This window comes from Sciurus vulgaris, assembly GCF_902686455.1.
Source record: "Sciurus vulgaris genome assembly, chromosome: 7".
NCBI lineage: Eukaryota > Metazoa > Chordata > Mammalia > Rodentia > Sciuridae > Sciurus > Sciurus vulgaris.
In genome coordinates this window covers 114,872,156-114,894,050 of record NC_136467.1, presented here as the reverse complement: position 1 = coordinate 114,894,050, position 21,895 = coordinate 114,872,156, and the positions used below count along the sequence as shown (strand labels likewise).

Sequence of the window (21,895 nt, the reverse complement as noted above, 5' to 3'; positions counted from 1 at the left end):
TGTTTCCTGCCTACCTCCATTTGTACCTTTGATACACTAAGTCCTCATTTCTCTTGTCACCCACTGGCTTCTCCTGCCTGGCACAGTTCAGTGCTTACCCACAGACACAGTTCCTCCCCATCCCACTGTTCTTCTAAGCAGATGCCATTTTGGATGGGTGTTGGCCATTCATTTTGTGATCTTGCAAAGTGATGGGTCCCTCACACACGACTAGAGGGACTGAAATCCATCCCCCTTCCTCACAAAAAAGCCCCATCAGGAAGAAACCAGGTCAATACCAGCACCAAACTTTTGATTTTAGATCGTTTCAAAGCAGCCATTAGCAGAAAACCAATTTAAAATAACATTGAGAGGTGCTGGGCTTAGCAGGAGAAGGCATGCTTAGCATACACCAGACTCTGGGTCTCCTCCCCAGTATGGTAAAAAGATAACAACAACAGGGCTGGGATGTAACTCACTTGGTAAAGTGCTGGCCTGGCATGCATGAGGCCCTGGGTTCAATCCCCAGCACCACAAAAACAAACAAATCCTAGTAAATTGTGCATATATCTTTGAAACATTAATAATAATACCACCAAGTGATCGGGACCCAGTGGAGCTTTCTGCCTATCGGATTTTCCCATTGGTCTCAAGCAGCTGCCTTTTCAAAGAGGTTAAGCTTCCTTCGTGGAAGCTGTGACTCCAGAGCCTTGTTACTTTTTTAGGATGCCCTCTCAGTACCGCATTGTGCGTGAATCACTGACTCAGGGCGGGGCAGGGCTCAGTGGGACGGTCGGGGTCATCCTCAGGACCACTGGAGTTGGCTACCTAGTCCTTGCTCTCCTGCTCACTCATTAATGTTCTTTCCATCCCCATTTCCAGAGGGGTTTCAGGCCGATTTCTGTTGTTCCTTCAAACTTGATAAAGCTGCTCATGAGACACAGTTTGGCAGGAATGACCAGCATGGCAGTAAAACAACCAGTTCTCTACACCTGGCAGCCAAGGCCCCAAGCAGAGACCGAGCCAAATCAGGCGTGACAGAACCAACGAATCATGACCAATTTCATCTAGTGCCTAATCACATCGTGGTCTCTGCAGAGGGAAACATTTCTAAAAAAACGGAATGCCTCGGCAGAGCCCTGAAATTTGACAAAGTGGGCTTAGTTCAATACCAGAGCACTTCTGAAGAGAAAGGCAGCCGTAGAGACCCCATGAAGACCAGAGAGTGCTCTCCCGGCCCTGAAGGCCAACGCAAAACCTTGTCCAGACCAGATCACGGTACTGAGAACAAACTCTCCGGTATCCTAGTAGACTCCCACTTGGAGATGTCATGTAACGATTCCTTCCAGGACAAAACTCGGAGGAATTCTCCAAAGAATGAAGTTTTACACACAGACATCATGAAAGGGTCTGGTGAACCCCAGCCAGATCTCCAGCTCACCAAGAGTTTAGAAACAACGTTTAAGAACATCTTGGAACTCAAGAAGGCTGGGCGGCAACCACAGAGTGACCCCACGGTTAGCGGCTCTGTTGAGTTAGATTTCCCCAACTTTTCTCCAATGGCTTCGCAGGAAAACTGCCTAGAAAAGTTTATCCCGGACCACAGTGAAGGCGTTGTAGAAACGGACTCCATTTTAGAAGCAGCTGTAAATAGTATCCTAGAGTGTTAATAGCAGCAGTCCCTCCCCAGCCCCAAGCCCTCAGCCCCTGCCCGGGACAAGTTACATTCTCTCCTGGCAAAAGCAAATGGAAACGGTCTCCTGTCTCCAGCCTGCTTGGTCTTTCATCACAGGTTATTCTTTTTAATCTCAGTCCTGTTATTTGTTTAAGAGCAATACTCATCGTGGTTACAGGGAGATCCTTTAGTAAAATTCATCCTTATTAGAAAGCAGTCTGATAGGCCCTACACATTTCAAGTGTTATGGAAGTGCTTATGGTCATTTTTTGTTTGTCTGTTTGTTTTATTTATTTATTTTTTTTTTTTAACACTGTCACTCAATGAGCCCTCAGTACACTTGGCCCTGGGTAAAATTTTGACAATCATAAGTCATTTGAAAAGAACAGACTTATTAAAGAAAATCAAACAGGACTGATAGAAGCTACTTTTTAAAGAATATCCCACTGCAGCTCCAAATTAATGTTTTTCTGTTTTGTTTTGTTTTTGTTTTGTGGGGGTATTGTTCGGGGAAGACCACCTCGTTCCTCCCCGCTCAGCCCTCTCTGAGCAGTAAGTTGCTGGCTGCTGTGCCAAGGACTCTACAGCCCTGGTGTCAGAAGTCAGTGGCACACAAGCAGGGCATTTGCAGGGCTTCCCTGTTGATCATTCAAGTGCTTTTCTAATGCTCCTGGAGCAAAACCTCATGCTTTTCAGCATATCCATGTTAAATTTCATCTAGGAATTGCTCTGTTCTTAGTTATAATAGCATGACTTGAAATGATTTCACCAGGCTAAATAAAGGAAAATGGAAACCAGTTAAGTGGCACAGTGTACAGGGGAGGCCGGGATAGAGCCATGAGGATTATAATATGTATATATGTAAAAGCATATATATGTTAACTATTGAGAAAAAAAAAAAACAAAGAGTTTTGCATTTTGTAATTGGGTATAGTCAACATACAATGTATGTTTTTGTTTGTTGCTGGGTTTGGTTTTATTTAACCTCTCTGTGTATCCACTCCCACAACAAATAGCCAAGCATCAAAAGCACTTTCATTTGAAAACTAAGTTGCAATTTTTCAGTTCATACTTTAAGGGGACTTTGGTCTTGTTTTATGCTCCTTGTTGTCTGAGAACAGTAGTCACCCCTGCCAGCAATCATTACCAAAATACAGACAAACCAAAGGTAACCAGCCAGTCCATCACTGAAAGGAAAGAGCTGCGACACAGGATTCCCACTTGAGAGCCAAAGGATATGCCCCGTCATGGTTTGTTTGGCCTGTGTTCATATCAGTGAACATGACTTATTGCTTTATTTATTTATATTTCTTTTCAGGGAGCATTCCCCATTTTCCTTTCTTATATAGCTGTCCCAGATCATCCCATTTGTGTTGTTTCTTTCATTTTCCATGTCATAGTAACCACCAATGGGAAGGCAACACACTAGTATGTTATAGTCACTCTTTTCCCACAGGGCATGCACATGTGTCTGAGCTGTTGGGAGCCAAGTCATTTTGGTTTCAGTGTGTGCACACTTGCTTACTTATTCTGCTCATCTCTTTGGCCATAGAGGTGTACCCATTGGTCTCCACTTTAACATGTTCCCAGAATGGGGATGTTCCCCATTGTCATCATGTTGGGCATTTCTTTTCCAGATTGGCCTGCAATGAAAAGGAAGGCTTCTGATCATTCAATATACAGCAGCAGAAGACCTATATCTTCCCTGTCCCTCTGTCCCTCCTTACAAAGAAACCCCATGAGGTACCCATTCTGCATAAGAGCAATGTACCTTCACCTAACCCCCAAGCCCTGGCCAATTGAAATAGGAAAATCTGGGCCATCTAGGGTTACCATTTTTTCCTTATTTGTGCCAATGTCCAAGTTGCAGATTTCCCCTTCTTCCTGTATTATAACATGTTAGAAAGATAAGTTGGTATTGCCAGTTGGACCTTTCTGTTTGGGCAGCCCTGGGTTAACAGCCCGCCCTGAACCCCATGATTTCACAGGCTTTTCTTCTCTTAGGGCTCACACTCCCCTAATTCAAGATGGTCCCTACTGATCAAATTCTTCTCATTGTGGAACTTGATACCTGGAAGCCTTCATGTGGGCTGCTAATGAATTACATTAATTACTGCAAATCAGTGGAATTCTTAAGAGATAAGCTTCATGTACATTTGTCATCTCTCTTTCTGCCCTCTCCTGCCCTGCTACCCTACTCCAAGCTTTTCTATATGCCATCTTACAGGGTTTTTAAGCCCTAACACTTGTCCAGCAAATGGAGAGCCTAATTTACCAAAATGAAACTTGTAAATTTTTGTGTCCTTGTATGTAAGTTTACTTTTTATGGAGGAAAGATTCTAGATAATGACAAATGAAGATTACAAAATGTATTTTACTCCTGTGATTAGGTTACGTGCACATGGGTCATGACTCGCATGTCGAGCCCCTCTGGCGAAGGATAAGAGAGCTCAGCCTTGGACGCCAACATTCAGTTGTTCAGGTTCATTAGTCAAAGTTAAGTTTTAGAACTACTTGTACTCAGTAACAAAAATCATTTTTTTTTCTGTTTGTTGTTGTGAAAAAAGTGTGAATTTGTTATTACGCATTTGATTTTCTGTGTCCTTAAGTACTGCCTAAAGATAAAGCAAATTTTAAACTGGCAATTACGAAAAAGAACTATTTTAGCTCTGAAGAATTTAGTAGATTCTGTTAGATTAGGGAGGCCTTACAGACTGACTTGACCTAAAGAGGACGCGTCACTCGCTGTCAGTGTGGTGTGGCTTTATTTGCTTAAATACCTTCATTTGTATAGTATGTCTCACTTGAAATTGCTTTGTATACATTTTGTAAAAATATTTATAAAATGTTTTGTAAAAAAAAAAGTATAACAAATTGCAGTTTATTTTGTTATGTTGGATAAATACTGTTAAAAGAAACCAGTCAGTAACTATATTGTTAATCCATGGTTAGGAAATGTTTAGTTGGAGATTACAAAATGAAACAACCATTGCAATACAGCCAAAGATTTGGGAAAATGTGCAACTGTGATTGTCTTGATTTTGCAAAGAGAAAAGGCTGCTTTCCACCCAAGAAAGGGTAAGTATTCAGTGGGAGTTCTATTTCAATATATTTACCATTCCCAAAAAAGTAACCTAACCAGCCAAGGAGACAGGATTTGAATTGATTGGCCTTTCCAAACAATGACAAATGAAACAAAGTTGGTCAAGAGGAAGTTTGGTCACAAATCTGTGATGCCTTCATCCCTAGTCCTGTCACATGAGTCCTTAGGTAAGGAGGGGAAAATGGGGGTCATCTGAAAAGTTACATAAGTGAATCACATTCTGCAGGAAATTTCCTTCAATCTTTGTTTATTTTGTTTGTATAAGGACAAGAAGAAAGCTAAAGGATAAAGAAAACTATTTTACATAAGACTTATTCCAGAATTAACATGTTTCTCTTTGGATTCCCATATTTGACCAAGATGTACGGAGAAATACCACCATAACCACATCTGTAAAATCAGCCACATTTTGAGTTCCTGCCCTCATAAGTGTGACTCAACCCAAATTGTTAGGGAAACTTGTAGAGGGTGAAATGTGTTGCAGGAGGGAAATTTGCTCTTTGAGACCTAGAATTTATACTTGCACTCCTTTGTGGTTTAACTGCTTCCCCTACCCTAACAGTGGAAGAAAAATCAAGATTCTATAGTAATGAATGTACATAGGATGTCATTCTTATATTACTGATAGAAGTTAGAATAATTATGTCGGCGGATGAATGGATTCTTTGATGTCATTTGCAGTGTTGCCCCAAGATCACACTTTTCTTCTTGCAAAGGATAAATGTCTGTCGAGCACAACATTCTGTCCTGTTCAGGCCACTTGCAATGGGAATGCCTGAGGAATGGCTGCTGTGTCAGAATCAGGGTCTCTGCACTCCCAGGGTGGGCATATACAGAGGAAAGACCAGACATCTTCTCTTAGAACAGTAAAAGCCCTCAGCCCTGTGTATGGGAGGTCATGTTCCAGCAAAGGGGCCCTAGCACTCCCTGACACAAAGAAAGCAACCTGAGTTACTAAGGGAAAGGTAGGGGAAAAGGAAGAAACCTCCACAGCTGGGGCACTGAAGCAACATTGCTCAGGCTAGGTTCTAGCTGCACTGTCCTCAGGGGGCTAGGACCTGGGCTCTAGGGTCTGGCTGTGCCTCAGCCTCATGTGTCCTCTCCAAGATAGAGAGAAGACCCCCCCCCTTGGAATCCAGCAGAAGATTGCATTATCACCAAACATTCTTGAGGAGTTGCCTCTGACAGGCACTGTGCTAAACATTGGGATTGGTGGACAACACAGGCATGATTTCAAGGAGCCCACAGTCTTGCCAGGCATGGTGGCACATGCCTGTAATTCCAGAGGCTCCAGAAGCAGAGGAAGGAGGCTCGCAAGTTCAAAGCTAGCCTCAGCAACTTAGCGAGGCCCTAAGCAACATTGTGAGACCCTGTCTCAAAAAATAAAAAAGGGCTGGGAATGTGGTTCAGTGGTTGAGAGTCCATAGTCTCGATGGGGAACAAATACATAAGTTACATTTGAGAACTGCCTGGAGTCCAGGAGAGAGGAAAATGGGATGTTGAAATTCTTCTGAACCACAACTTGGTAGAGAGCTGCCATGCCCTGGCTCTCTGTAGTTATGTCTAAGAAAAAAAAGTATTACTTTCTGCAGGAAAGAAGATAACAGATTTTTATAATTATAATGTTAAATATAGAGAGATTTGATTCAGTATACATACAATTATTAGGAACGCATTCATATTATGAAATGGATTCTTACTTACCTAGCATGCAGGAGACCCTGGGTTCCATCCCCAGCATTATGCACACACACAATGGATTGTGTAATATAAATAGCCTGTGTACATTGCTGAAATATTTCATTGTTTCACCTGAAAGATCTTTATGAGAAACCCTTAACTGTATCCCTCTGGAGCATGTGCTGGTGTGGCCTTTCAAAACACTCGAAAACGCTCAAGACCCTTAGGAAAACAATCACTTCTTTCAAGGTCAGAGGAAGCAGTGCAGCTTGAGGGACAGGAAGTGCCTTTAGCTGCAGGAATGGTTTCCAGTACCTCATCTAACACATAATCAAATACACCTTTCTATAAGTTATTCTTAATCTAAGTTTCTTTGCCTATAAAGTAAGAAGACTCATCCTGGCCCTCTTAGAGTGAAAAAGCTAATGGTCCATTGTCCCTGAAATAATTCAGAAAAAGTTTGGGGTTTTCTGTATGGCTTTTGGTCTTCCCTGCTATGCACTATTTCCTACTCTTTTTTTCCTGGGTGTATCCTTAACCCTCAAAAGAATGCTGCCCTCACCTCTTATCTCCCTTCTTTTACCACTTAAGCATGTTTTTCATCAGGATCAAAAGCTTTGTTCACATTGTCTTCCCCAACTCCAGGCTTATCTGCTCTTCTCTCCTTCCTGCTGCCTGATAACCCTTGTCACTCTGCAGATGCAACAAGGAAAACTTGAAAACAAAATGAGTCAGGCAACATTAGCACATGCCTCCTGAGCAGCTCAAGAGGCTGAGGCAGGAGGATTGCAAGCTCAAGGCCAGCCTCAACAACCTTGGGAGGCCCTATGCAACTTAGCAAAACCCTGTCTCAAAATAAAAAATAAAGAAGGACTGGGGTTGTGTCTCAGTGGTTAAGTGCCACTGAGTTAAATTCCCAGTACCTAAAAATAAGAAGAAGAAGAAGTGGACTGCAAGGAAGGTCATAATTCAAGAAAGAGAATTGGGGCAGAAAGGAACCTGCAGATGGCACTCTCTTTAGGGTATAACAGGGATGGTAGTTTTGCCTTTCTGAATAAATAAAATGTAAATTAAAAGGTCTTATTTATAAAAAGATTTGGAGCCAGTCTTGGTGGTGCATGCCTATAATCCCAATGACTCAGGAGACTGAGGCAAGAGGATCTCAAATTCTAGGCCAGCCTCAGTTTAGCAAGGCCTTAAGCAAATTAGCAAGACCCTGTCTCAGAAATAAAGAATAAGCTGGGCTCAGTGGTGCACACCTGTAATCTCCAGCAACCCAGGAGGCTGAGGCAGGAGAATTGCAAGTTTGAGGCCAGTCTCAGCAACTTAATGAGGCCTTGTCTCAAATAAAAATAAAAAGGACTGGGGATGTAGCTCAGTAAAAACAGTAAAACACCTCTGGGTTCAATCTCCAGTACCAGAAGGAAAAAAGGAAAAAAAAAAAAACTAAAAAACATCGTCACTGGGTATGGTAGGTGCACCTGCATTCCCAGCTACTCTGGAGGCTAAAGCAGCAGAATCCCAAGTCAAGGTCAGCCTGGGCAATTTGGCAAGACCCCTTCTCAAATTTTTTTTTTCAAAAAGGGCTGGGAATGTATCTCAGTGGTAGAAGGCTTGCCTAACATACATGAAGCACTGAGTTCCACCCAAGTAGTGCAGAAAATTAAAAAAAAAAAAAAAAGGTCAAGTGATTTCTAAATCTAAAGAATCTAATTACCTAGAGAGCTTTATCATTATCATACATATCATTATCATATGTATATATGTGATAAACAAAGGGCATACCACAAAATATACCTTCCCCTCCATTCTAGATCCAATTCCCACTTCCCCAAATAACCTCTATCAACACTACTGTATATTGTTCTAAAAGTGTTACATACAAATATAACCAAAAAACCTGGGAAGAGTCTGTTCTAACCTATTTTGTATCTTGCTTTTTATAATCAATTATCTGGGAATATTATAGTCAGGATTCTTTGGTTGTAAGCAACAGAAATCAATTCTGGTGACTAGAATAAAGGGATTTTATAGGGAGGATACGGATTGAAAAGAACATAGAAGAACCACCAGGCCTGAGAAAGACAGATGCAAAAAAACACCAACAGGTCCTAGTAGGGGGAAATTCTTAAAAGTCTTTCCCAGAACCTCCTACTTTGTTCCATCATCATTTTGCTCAAGATTCAAAATCCCAGAGAAGTTTCATACCCCATTCCACTGGTGAGATGAAAAAGAATTTTAAGAATCTTGCAAAGGCCCCCTAAAACTTTATTAGGGGGACAAACATTTGAATTTGATGTCCCCCACCACTGCTAAGATTGTACTCAATGAAAGACCATTTCACAAAAGGAATGGGATACTGTTGGAAATAGGAATGGATGTTGGCAAGCCAAAACGTTTTAAGAAAAAAAAAAAAAAACTCACTGCATATAACTGCATCATCTGCCATAATTTAGCCATTCCCTAACAATGAACAACTGAAGTAGCCAGAAGAGAACAAAACCTATGAGGATAGGCTAAAAAGAGTAAGATTCTTTTTCTTTTGTGGTGCTGGGGATCAAACTCAGGGCCTTGCACATACTATGGAAGCACTCTACCTACTGAGCTACATCCCAGCCCCAAGAGCAAGATGCTTAAGGCTGTGGGTAGCCACTGTACATTCTTATTCATTAATCTCTCTTGAACGGAAAAATTATCTTCCCAGTGCTAAGGCACATAGTCAATGCTCAATAAACACAAATGCAGTTAGTGAATGACTTTTCCTCTGGTCAGTCCAGTACAGTGATGGCTATGAATTGAGAATAAGTGCTCTCCTAGCACCATCTGCTGGCAATGGTAAGCTATTTCATGAATCCTGACTTGCATAGTCTCAGACAGGAGTGTTATAACTCCTCCTCCCCTTTGTATTGTCAGTACCAGAGTCTACCCTTTATCCATACACAGGGAGGTTACAAAATATTGATTTATCTTTGTCCCTTATTTACTATTTAATGAATGTCTTACACTTTGGTGACCCTTCTGTTTTGCTTGTTTTCAAAGTAAGTCACATGGTAAAGTGCTGAGTGAGAATGTGCTTCATACTAGTGATTCTGAACACTGTGCTGTCCTTTTGCATTCATTTATTGGTTAAGTAGTGAGCAGTTCAGCACTGTTTTTCCTGGTGGACTTATATAGCACACACCAATATTCCTCGTGTCTCCAGATCAACCACTCAGTTCACAAGCCCCTACAAAACTGTAATAGGTGTTGTAGAAAATAAAGTATCCCAAAGAGTACTCAATAGAGAAAGAATAAGCCAAGATACAGGATAAAGTCTGTGGTGATACCTTTATGTGTGGGGCATGATACAGAAACTGAACCCAGGTGTGCTCTACCACTGAACAACATCCCCTGCTTTATTTATTTTCATCTATCTACCTACCTATTGGTACTAAAGACTGAATCTGGAGGCACTTAACCACTGAGTCACCTGTGGAAGGTGCCAAGATTGAGAAACTGGCTAGACCCTTAGAATCAGTGATGAATGAAAAACATAACCACAATGTGATGAGGGAATAAATACACCTATAACAAAATACACAAATATATACAAAATACAACTTGGGACCACTCTTTTGGGTTTTTGCTTGCTTCATTTTTTGAGACAGGGTTTCACTATATTGCCTAGGTTGGTTTGGAACCTGTTCTCAAGCAATCCTCCCCAGCAGCTGGGACTACAGGCGTGAGTCACCAAGCTGTGCTGGGACCATTCTCTTACGCTCCAAAAGAAACTTCAGAGAAAGGAAAGAGACTACTCTAGAACCTTGCTAAGTCAAGTGTAGCCCATAGACCAGCAGCACTGCTCTGTGGAACCCATTAAAAATGCAAAATATTGTGCTGGGGATATAGCTCAGTTGGTAGAGTGCTTGCCTCGCAAGCACAAGGCCCTGGGTTCAAATCCCCAGCACCTAAAAAAAAAAAAAAAAAAAAATATATTGGGGCTGGGGTTGTGGCTCTGTGGTAAAACGCTTGCCTAGCATGTGTGGGACACTGGGTTCGATTCTCAGCACCGCATACAAAATAAATGAATAGAATAAAATAAAGGTCTATCAACATCTAAAAATATTTTTTAATGTAAAATATTGACACACACACACCCGCCGCCAGCGACCTCCTGAATAAAAATCGGCATTTTAACAAGATCCTCAAGTGACTTCCATACAAATGAACGTTTGAGAAGTGCTGCCCTGGAGCTCTCCAGAGATGACAGGAGTTGAGTTGCTTTTCAGGATTTTATGTAGACAGGAGGAGATGAGAGCATATTCCAGGCGATGCGAGACATACGCGGGAAGGTTGAGGGTGCAAGCAGGCATTTCTAGTTTGGGGTCCACAGTAATAACTAACAGTGTTGACTGCTTATTCTCAGAGATTGTGCTAACACGCCACAGAATCCCATAATCCTCGCAAGCTATCAGTGTTATCGGCAGCCAAGCCCATTTTCCCCTTTTCCATCGTTTGCCTATTTCTTATGCGGGCAGGGGGTACGAATCCCGCCAGCCCAGGATCCAGAGAGGGTCCTCACCTCATGGATAAGGAAACCTAAGTACAAAAGGGTTAAATAACTTGCTTAAGGAGCCGCTGATGGAGCCGAGCAGACGGAATCGGATTATCTTCTTTACCAACCCAAGTGGTCCACAAACACCTCCACCCGTAAGCAAGAGGCAAAGCCAGCCCCGCAGCTTTCTGCGGAGGAAAAACACCACCCTGATTCCTTTGCAGAGCCCAGCAGAACCGCACGAGCCGGAAGTACGGCGCCGGCGCCACAGCGGAAGCCGTAGTGCATTGTGGGAAGAGCTGTGCCGTTCATCGCCAAGCTAGCAGGCGCGGGAGAACGTAGCTTAGAAGGCAATGGATGAATGTTGAAAATGTCGTAGACTGTAAAAAGTTTGAGGGTGCGAACCGAGGCACGATGGGGTTTTTAAGGTTTTGGATAGAGTGAATATTAGGGCTTCATTTTGAAGACTGGAGTCAAACTATTTTCAGGAGAATCCCTCTCCTCAGGAGTTCGAAGGCATCAGTGGTCCCCGGAGTCCAAAGTATTGAATTGGTTTGGAAATCCATTGAACATGCGTTTTCTAAATGTTATTATCGCTGATCTCAGTTTTCTGTATCAAAGAAAAGAGATCCCCTTGGTTCTCGAAAATCTTTTTAAAAAGAGGTTCATCAGGCCCTCAAAGGTACCCAGACAAAGCAGACACTTTTGGGAAAAGTTGGCAATGCTGGGGAACCGGGAAGCTTTGTGTCACTTTTGGCATTAGTCAGGGTTAGCAAGACCTCGCGGTGCGCGGCTGCTAAAGGGCATTGGCTGCCCGGGTCCTCCAGAGTGAGCTAGAACAGACATCTCTGTGGTCAATTAAACAGAGTGGGTCCTCTCTTCCCCGCCTGGCGGAAGTGCACACAAACGGTAATCGCAGCTCTGGGAAAATGGCGGAGGAAGAGTAAGTCGCTTAGGTCTTTGCGTTTTTCGAGTGGGGCCTTGAGTATCCGATGCCATCCATGGTGTTTATGGTGTGATGTCAGAAAGGGAGGACACTTATGGACTGTAGGAAGAGAAAACAAAAGACTCCAGATTACAGAGAGTACCAGTGAGGGGGCTGTAGGGCGGGGGCAAGCGGACGGGGCCGCGGTTGTTCCTGGTTGCCTAGACGCGAAGGATTGACTTTGAGGAAGCATACGTGTGGAGAGGAGAACGGCTGGAGAATGCCAGAGTTGAATTCACCCAGTCTAACTTCCATTATTTACCTTGTAGGTGGATCTGCACTCGCCCCAACCCCACGGGTTCTTTCTAGGATCTCATCGCTGTTAGTCGATGAAAGACTGTGGTACTAAAAGCTCTGTTGTGTATGAACCAGGAACCAAGAGGTTCATGAGTTTTTAAGGCTTTGGATACGAGTGAACATTAGGGCTTCATTTTGAAGACGAGTCAGAAATCATAGGTTGCAGGAGAAATTCAGTTCTCAGAAGTTTGAAGGCAGCAACGTTCCCAGAAATCCTGGGTATTGATTTGGAAACCCATTGAATGTTCGTTTCCTAAGTGTTATTATCGCTAATCAATTTTCTCCATCAGGCAAAGAAAAAAGATCCCTCTGGTTCCAGAAAATCTCCTGAAAAAGAGGAAGACTTATCAGGCCCTCAAAGCTACCCAGGCAAAGCAAGCGCTTTTGGCAAAGAAGGAGGTAATACTGGGGGGAGTAGAAAGAAGGTATTAGAATTTGTATTGAATGAATTTACTCAGCATATGTTGAACTAGATTTTAGTTTTATCAAACCCCTTTCCCAGTTTTTTAATATGCAAGGTATCTGGTTTGTGTCTTCAGCAAAGATTTATCCAGTACCCTTGCAAGCAAAATACTGGAATAGAGCTTAAGGAAAAAGTGAAGTGGAGATTGTTCCGTCTAGATTCATATTGAGTGATTTTATTTTAGAAACCAAACCTGGCAGAAAACCAAAGTGTATACAATGGCTTTTGTTGTTTACTAAATGTCTTTTTTTTTTTTTTTTTTTTTTTTTTAAACCTGGGCAGAACCCAGGAACACTTAACCACTGAGCCCCATCCCACCCCTTTTTATTTTTTATTTTGAGACAGGGTCTGGCTAAGTTACTGAGGCTGGACTCCAACTGGAATGTCATGCCTAGCTTCTAAATGTCTTTGAATAAATGTGTATTTTGGGGACAAGGAAACAAATGCTCAGTCTGTACCTAACACTGTGTTGATAAACATTGTGAGCACTTTTTGGCATACATTGGTTAAAAGCATGTAAACTAGTCTTTTTAGTTTGTCAGAAACTTCTCTAAATAGCCAGGTGCAGCAGGGCATCTCTCCAAATCTCTCCAATCCTAGCAACTCAGCCCCCCCCCCAAAAAAAAAAAAAAAGAAAGAAACTTTCCTTAGTAATTCTGAAGTTTTCTCAACTATCTTTACTTGAGTTTCTTATTTTTCCATCATATAACAGAGTCATCCATGTGTGGTGGCATATGCCTGAAATCCCAGTCAATTGGGAAACTCAGGCAGGAAGATCACAAGTTTGAGGCCATCCTGGGCAACATAGCAACACGGTGTTTCAGATAAAAAAGATAGAGTATGCCTATTTACTTTCCTTTGATTAACAGGGAGAGATAAGCTCTATTATTAATGACTCATGAATTACTGTTTTGGAATTAAAGGTGAGTGTAGTCACAGTGGCGATGATGGTTTGTCTTCTCTGTAACAGAGAAAAGGAAAACAGTTCAAATTTAAGCGACTGGAATCATTCCTACATGATTCCTGGCGGAAGAAACGTGACCAGGTGCGTGTCAGACGACTAGAAGTGAAACCTCATGCTTTGGAAATGCCTGATAAACATTCCTTGGCCTTTGTTGTACGCATCCAAAGGTATAGTACTGGTGTCTTTTTCAGATTCCCTGAGGTTGGGGGTCCCTTTAGATCCCTTTCTAGGGAGATAGGTAGCAAGGCCTAAGCCACTATGGCAGGTTGTGCTAGGAATTCAAGGATGAGCTCAACAAATATGGCTTTTTGTCTGCAACATTAGGGAGACAGACTTACTATGAGGTAAACTGCACATTGGGGGCTGGTGCTTGAGGACACCTTCTCTAAAGCAGGAACTTGAACCTGCAACTGGAAAGACATGAAAGGAGTTCACTAGTGTTGGGAGATGGCTTTCAAGGCATATATGTAATGTCCTGAAATGGAGGAATTAAGACATCTTTCTTTTGTGTGTGTGTGTGTGTGTGTGTGTGTGTGTGTGTGTGGTGCTGGGGATTGAACCCAGGGCCTTAGGCTTGCGAGGCAGGCACTTTACCAACTGAGCTACATCCCCAGTCCCAAGACATCTTTCTAGGAACTAAAGCATGGCTGGGTGGATGGAGCATATTCAGTGCTAAAAAGAAACTTCAACATTTAGTGGTACTTCCTTTATCTACCCTTACCCTCACATACAGCAGTGTGCTTCTTACTGTGAAGTCTGTGAGTTTTAAATATTTTTGAACTGTCTTTAATCCTCCTACTACTGCCCATAATCTTTCCTGGACTGTTGCATTAACTGGATTCTGTGCAATCTCAGATCTGACCTGTAGGTTCCCTGTGGTGATGGTCAGAGAGAAATCCACTCATCTCCCTTTTACTCAAAATCTCCAGGAGCTTTTACTGCCATTAAAACAGGCTCAAGTTCCCTATGTACTCCTTTCCTCACAAATTCAGGGAGAATCTCTGTGTTCCCATATCACCTTATGCACTGTTTCCCGTAACAGGAAAATGATGTGTTTATAAATTACCTTCCACTGAACTGAACTCTTCCAACAACTTAGAAAGCTGAGGCAGTAGCATCACAAGTTCAAGGCCAGCCTCAACAACTTAGCAAAATAAATATGGGACTAGGGATATATAGCTAAGTAGTAAGACACCCCTGGATTCAATCAGCAGTACCTAAACTGAGCTCTTTAAGGCAGTCTCTTCTCTCAGTGTGGTGGCACAGATTTCATATGTGCTTACTGAACTGACATAAACTGGAGAGAGCTGATTTGTGTTACTGTTTATTTCAGGATTAGTGGGGTGAGTTTGCTGGTGCAGAGGACCATTGCAAGACTTCGTCTGAAGAAAATATTTAGTGGTGTCTTTGTTAAAGTCACTCCGAAAAGCCTAAAAATGCTGCGGATAGTAGAACCTTATGTGACTTGGGGGTAAGTAAGATTTTCAGTGTGAAGTCACATGACCTTTTATTTGAGTGTGTGAGGGTGCGCAAGGTATTGTTTTCCAAGGCTCATGTTGCTCTGTTGGACATTTTATTGTCATGGTCACCAGAAATAAAGAATTTTGACACTTAGGACAGGCAGAGGAGAAGAATCAGTAATGCTAATTATGGTCTGAACATTACCATAGCAGGGCCTAGGATGAGTAAGATGAGTAAAAGCTGGGCACAGTGGCACATGCCAGTAGGCCAAGGGAGGATGATTTCCAATTTGAGGCCCACCTAGTCAACTAGTGAGATCCTGTCTCAAAATTTTAAAAGTGGGTAGGGATGTGGGCTCAATTATTAGGCACTTGCTAGCATGCAGAGACCCTGAGTTCAATCCCCAGAACAAAAAAAACCACACACACACACTTGGGGGAGTCTTGAAACTGAACTATAGTGATAGTGCTTGTGTAAGAGTAGTATTCCTTGAACATTAAAATCCAGCAGAGAGATGGTACATACCTTAATCCCAGATACTTAAGAGTATCAAGAGTTCAAGGCCAGCTTGGGAGACCTGGTGAGAACCAGTCTCAAAACCAAAACAAGGCTGGGGATATAGCTCAGTTGGTAGAGTGCTTGCCTCACATGCACAAGGTCCTGGGTTCAGTCCCCAGCACCACCAAAAAAAAAAGGTTAGGTTTAATTTCCAGCTCCTGCACCATCTTGAGTAAACTATAAGCCAGGTAGTGGTTTTTGTTTTATCTGGGAATCCCCACCCACCCCACCTTCCACCACCAACACATACCACCATTACTGGGGATTGAACCCAGGAACACACTATTGATGAGCTGCACCTACAGCCCTGTCTTTTATTTTGAGACGAGATCTTGCTAAATTGTTCAGGCTGACTTTATAATGATCCTGACTCAGCCACCTGAGTAGCTGGGATTATAGGCATGAGCTTCCGCACCCTGCCGGAAATTTTTTTTTTTTTTTTTTTTTTTTTTTTGCTTAGTGAATACCTATATCCATAAATTTAAATTTCTGTTTACATAGCCAGGGCCACTCTGTTTTTTTATCCCCTCCTTCATTTATGTATTCATAAGCATTTCAGCTTGTGATTATAGAACACTTCGGTGAGGGGATGAATAGGAGAACTCTCCCACCTTTTCTTCTCAGGCTGAAGGACTAAGTAGTCCGTATAATGCAGCGTGCCAGGTGCCAGTTAAGGCTGTGCTTTATTCTGTCTCATAGATTTCCAAATCTGAAGTCTGTCCGGGAACTCATCTTGAAACGTGGACAAGCAAAGATCAAGAATAAGACCATCTCCTTGACAGACAACACAGTGATTGAGGAGCACCTGGGTGAGTGCTACTGCTTAAAGATCAGTGGGAGCAAAAAGCAGGGGTCTTTGGTGGCCTTGATTTGGGGTCCAGGATGTATTCTTTTGGGAGTCCTAAGAACATGCCAGTGTGCCCAGCTCTGGCATGTAAAAGCTTGGCATGCATGTGCTGAGTAAATGGTGAATAAAGATCTGTGCCCTTATATCTTTTAGGGAGGTTTGATGTCATTTGTCTGGAAGATCTCATTCATGAAATTGCCTTCCCTGGGAAGTATTTCTGGGAGATCTCTAAGTTCTTGTGCCCTTTCCATCTCTCTGTGGCCCGTCATGCTACCAAAAATAGAGTGGGCTTCCTCAAGGAGATGGGCCTACCTGGTTATCGGGGTGAACGCATCAATCAGCTCATCCGCCAGCTGAACTAAACCCAGGTGAGAAAGGGATGAAAACTGCTCTTGGTCTGATTTTTTTAATAAGCCATGCCTTGTCACTTGAAAGTTCTTTTTGTGGGCTTAAGCTATAGCTCCCTGTAGAGTGCTTGCCTAACATGCACAAGGCCTTGGGTTCAATCCCATGTCACAAAAAAAAGTTACAGGCTAAGAAAACTTCTCTCACTATCATCATTTAACTGGAAGTAGGGAAAAACTAATTCCAAAAAGTATTTTTTTTTTCTTTCCAGTTATTTTATTGGTGATTAGGGTTGTTCCAAAAAGAATTTGAAGATTTATTGTTGTGGTGGTGGTGAATATTTTTTTAAGTTGGTGATGGACCTTTATTTTATTCATTTATTTTATATTCTTAGAATCAACCCCATGCCTCAACATGCTAGGCAAGGGCTCTACCACTGAGCCACAACCCCAACCCAAGTCATCTGTTTCATTGAAGGAATCTTAACTCTCTGAAAATGCTTTTTATTGCTGCTGTTAATACTGTTAGGTGCAAAATTGCAGTAAATTTGTATTGATGCAGTTATATTCTTCTTCCTCAGAATATCTGAAAGCAGTGCATTGGAAGCACATGTTTTTGTTTGATGGAATTGTTATCAAGTATCTTCAGAGAAGATTATTTTCTGCCTTAAGAAAATGGAAGAAAGGGATTGGGGAAGAGACAGTAGTCATGATCATGGCAGGCACCTGTCATCACAGACAAGTTCCAAGGAAAAATTTTATTGTTTCCTATATTGACCCACCTCTGCCTCTGAAATCAACACATGCCATGGAGAAAGAAGTCCTGCTTTGTCAGGGGTTTAATGTTGGTGAATGAGTAACCCAAGCATGTATACAAGGCCCCCTAAGACTTGTAGCAGTTGACCAAGTTTAGGAGCACACTTGAATCTAGAGGTCCCAAGAGTCTTGTTTTGAAAAGACTTGAAATACTTAGGAAGTACAAAATCTGTGCTCTTCTGTCTCTGTTGAGTCCATGTTCCACCTTTTGAACAACAGCTTTGTGAACTCTGAGACTTGCCTTGGCTCTAAGTGTATCTGGGGGCTTTCTATCCTGGCCTGCAACAGACTTACGTTCCTTTCACTAGCTCAGAGTTTAAAAGAGGAAGAACCCTTCACCGTGAACACATATACTCAAAAATTTTGCTTGGAATTTCAGGGTGTTCATAGATCCTTCTCTTTCAGGACCTGTACATCTTCTCTGAGGAAGTCCTGTTCTTATAAGCATTTGGACTAGTATTCTGGTTCCATGTTCTGTAAAAACTAGCCAGTTGTGTTTCTGTTAAGAACATAGTGGCACACACCTGTAATCTCAAAAGCTCAGGAGACTGAGGCAACATTACAAATTTGAGGCCAGCCTCAGCAATTTAGCAAGACCCTGTCTCAAAATTTTAAAAAGTGTGTGGGATGATGTAGCTCAGTGGTAAAGCATCCCTGGGTTCAATCCCCAGTACCAAAAAATAGTGACAGATTGTTCACTTTTGCACCATCTATAATTCTACATTACTGACCATTTCCCCCGCCTGGGGTTCAGGATGAAATTTCCAGGTTTCCCTGATCAGCCTTCTTAAAATCCAGATTAGGAAGAAGAGTCATTTTCTTGTTTTGGCATGGATGAAATTAGCACTATTTGACTTTTAGGACCCAGGCAACTCACTTGGGTTTGTTTTTCCATATTCTGGACTTAAGTGTCCTTTATCTTTCTGGTAATAAGGTAGATCAACAAGGCTTCTGGTGGTGTTCATCCTGAAAAAAGTGGATACTATTTGTTTTCTGTCTACCCCTAAAAGTGGTACTCTCTCTGTTCCCTCACTTGCTGCTTAAGTAGTTGTTGAGAATGTCAGAGCCCAGTTAAACTGAAAACATGCTTAATCATTATGTTTCTTGGTCCTTTGGGTCAGCTCTGCTGCACTTTTGGCTCTTGGAGACCCTCAAATACAGCTATGAAAATTGAGTGAGATGCATAGGAATGTCTTAAAATGTGCCAGCTTATGAGGTAATTAGGTTTGGTTCCAGAGTTTAACCTGTGAGGAAGATTCTATAAATGTGTTACTTTTCTGTTGGAGAGCATTGTGAAATCAGATTATTTTAAAATGATGTATCACAAAGTCGTGGAAAAACAGTTGTAGGTAGGGAAGCCTTGGGTTTATATCCCCGGTCTCTTACAAAATAAGGGAACAAGGCTGGGCTCAGTGGCAGAATGTTTGCCCAATATGCATGAGGCCCTGGGTTCAATCTGCCCCACTGCAAAAAATGGAAGAGATACCTCTAGCTGGTCTATGCAAATAGTTGTTAAAACAGTAGTTTTAAATTTATAATCCTACATAAACAATTATAAATTGTGCCTTTCCCTGTGTGTAACATGCTATAACATTCCCTGAGCAAGTTGTGGAACTATCCTCATTTCAGGGAAAACTTCTACCTATATATAGTCATGATATGCTAATATGGGCTTTTCATGACAATGTACACGCTAGGTATGCTCTAGGTTTTGAAGGGAAAAGAGTTTAAGGAATCAAGAGTAGATGTAAAGAAATTGAACTTTTTTGTGTGTGTGGTACTGTTGATTGAACCAAGGAGTGTTCTGCCACTGACCTAGGCCTTAGCCCCCCCTTTATTTTCTCCCTTTTGAGACAGGCTCACTAAGTTGCTGAGGCTGGCCTCAAATTTTTAATCGTGCCACGACTTCCCAAGCTACTGAAATTATAGGCCTGTTTTGTTTTTAATCCTTTAGTATTCTTAAAAGTCATTTTGGGACCAAGTTTTTATCAGCTTTAATTGCCATCTGGAAAGTGGCTGTCAAAAGAACATGCCATTTGGATCCCAGGTTCATTTCTATTACCACCAGAATTGGGATCAGGTTCTGTACGTCACTAATTCCTATGGGTCAGACCCATTAGTGGTTTTAGGTGCTGGGATAAGCCGGGGGGGGGGGGGGGGGGGGCTCGCACATGCTAGGCAAGAGCTCTGCCTCTGAGCTACGTCCACATACCCCCAACCCCCTCTGGGACTTTGGAAATGAAAACGTGTCGCAGTTAGTAAAGTATGAGATGTGAGTTAACGTATACCGACTGGCACAGATTTTTAAAAAAACTGATAATCGTAATCCAGAAGTACCAATACACAGCAAACCCTACGAAGCTCCCAGGAGAATTAGGTCCCAGTTGAAACAGGGTATCCAGTTGGTATCCAGGGTCGCAAGTTCAAGCAGGACACAGGCCCTACGACCTCGAGTCTCGGAAACGTGCTGCCTCCGCCGAGCTGGGCTCCACTGGGACCTTCTTACCCGAGAGTCTGCGATGCGGGTGGCAGGGGCTCTAGGGCCGCGGCGGCGCTGGGGGAGTTTGCTGAACCCGCGGCTTCCCAGGGCTTGGGCCTTCGCGGGAGCTGAGATGCCGTGGGGTCGCCATGAGTCGCCGTGATGTGGCGTTTCTCCAGGCCCGGAAGCTTCTGGCCATGTTGAACCAGATTTAGGAGCTGCGCCAGGGTTACCGAGGCCGGGGCTGACTCGGGTTCGAGGGGTCTGCCACAGCTGCTCGAACTGCCAGAAGGCTCCATACCCGGCTGCGAACCCTAGTTGGAATAACAAGAAAGCACTTCCGGGTGTGGTGGGTGCAACCACTACGGGAGGAAACGAAGGGGAGGACGTAGATCATACCAAGCTGCCAAGACGTGGGGGCGGGGCGCTTGAGAACGGTGATCAACTCTACGCAGAAACATTTGAGACGCAAAAATTTAGTCCACCTTAGAGTTCCCAACGTGAAATGTACTTCAGAATAAAAAGGAGAGGAAGCACCTCTGCAAAACAACTCACCTTTGCATGCATGCGTGCGTAGGCACCACGCACGTACCTACTTTCATGCACGCGCAGACGCGCGCGCTCCACTCCCTCTTCTTCCTCTTATTTTTGCAGTAGTGATGGGGAGTGAATCCTGAATCTCCTGCATATCTAGCAAGCCTCTACCACTGACTACACCCCAGCCACTAGTGAATTTTTAAATCTGAGGGTTGTGGGAACCCCTTAATTTGTATCACTCAAATCACTCGGGTGACTTGGGGACTCTAAATTTACAGCTGGCATCTGAAGTCTTATTGGGGATTGTGCTCTTTGACTTGCAGGCTCTTCACTAACTGGATGGTGAGTGCCAGGAATGAACTGCAGCACACCAGTTGGTATTTAACAGAATACTGAATGAAGTGGGAACAACCCTCTGTGGCCTAGGTAATCTGCAGATGGTAATCTGCAGATCTTGCCCTCAGAATTCCTTTCTCACTCACCAGGTTCACTTCCCTCGCCCCCGGATTGAAAAAAAAAAAAATTTTTTTTTTAGTTGTAGATGGACAGGATATTTTTATTTTTAGGTGGTGCTGAGAATCAAACCCAGCCCCTCACAGGTGCTAGGCAAGCGCTCTACCACTGAGCCACAACACAGACCTTGCCAGTCTTACTTTCTTTCTCAGATATCCTTGGCCCTGGTTCAACTCCCAACATCCTCACTTCCAGACTCTGATTTTCTGCTTCATCATTACCTTCTCTCCTGCTAATCAGGTGCAAGATGAACACCTCTCTGCAAGATCAAAACTAAGCTTGGGTGCCCTCGAAGCCACGATAAATATGGAATTTGTTCAGAAATAGGGAGAGTAAAGTATATGGGTTTGGGAAATGGAAGTCATCTCAGCATCATCATTCTTAAGTTCTTTCATTTTGTCCCCAAGCAGGACAGGCCAAGGAATCAGGGACCTCAAACACCACCAGTGCAACCCCCCTTAATACAGTAAACTATGCCCATGAAAGGAATAACAGAGCTGGGTTTGAAACATCAGCCTCTCGACTTTCAACCCAGTACTCTCTCCCTGTAACAGACCACATCTCCCTTGTTAGGGTCCTGGGTCCCTGTCCTATGGGCAGTCATCAATGTGCATGAAGAAAGCAGGGGACAAAACAAGGAAAACTGAACAAAGCCAGAGA

At 42.9% G+C, this 21,895-nt stretch overlaps 2 protein-coding genes across 8 annotated transcripts in view; both read left to right on the top strand.

Annotated features, from left to right (window-relative positions):
- The window catches only part of BICRAL (BICRA like chromatin remodeling complex associated protein), a 73,344-nt gene extending 70,722 nt beyond the window's left edge, over positions 1 to 2,622 (top strand). For all 5 annotated transcript variants that reach the window (XM_079147733.1, XM_079147735.1, XM_079147734.1 and 2 more), the window contains one exon: positions 862 to 2,622. In XM_079147733.1, the coding sequence (XP_079003859.1) occupies positions 862 to 1,649 (788 nt within the window). In that variant the 3' untranslated portion in view covers positions 1,650 to 2,622. The remainder of the gene's footprint in view (positions 1 to 861) is intronic.
- RPL7L1 (ribosomal protein L7 like 1) lies at positions 1,700 to 20,208 on the top strand. 3 transcript variants are annotated; one of them, XM_079147788.1, is made up of 7 exons: positions 1,700 to 4,732; positions 12,544 to 12,652; positions 13,687 to 13,847; positions 15,014 to 15,151; positions 16,399 to 16,508; positions 16,700 to 16,914; positions 17,472 to 20,208. In XM_079147788.1, the coding sequence occupies exons 1-6, from the start codon at positions 4,599 to 4,601 to the stop codon at positions 16,906 to 16,908; spliced, it is 861 nt and encodes a 286-aa protein (XP_079003914.1). In that variant the 5' UTR covers positions 1,700 to 4,598; the 3' UTR covers positions 16,909 to 16,914; positions 17,472 to 20,208. The 3 variants fall into 3 exon arrangements, with proteins under 3 accessions (XP_079003914.1, XP_079003913.1, XP_079003915.1); XM_079147787.1 differs by lacking the exon at positions 1,700 to 4,732 and adding an exon at positions 11,427 to 11,685; XM_079147789.1 differs by lacking the exon at positions 1,700 to 4,732 and adding an exon at positions 11,533 to 11,914.
- Positions 20,209 to 21,895: the final 1,687 nt, after the last annotated feature.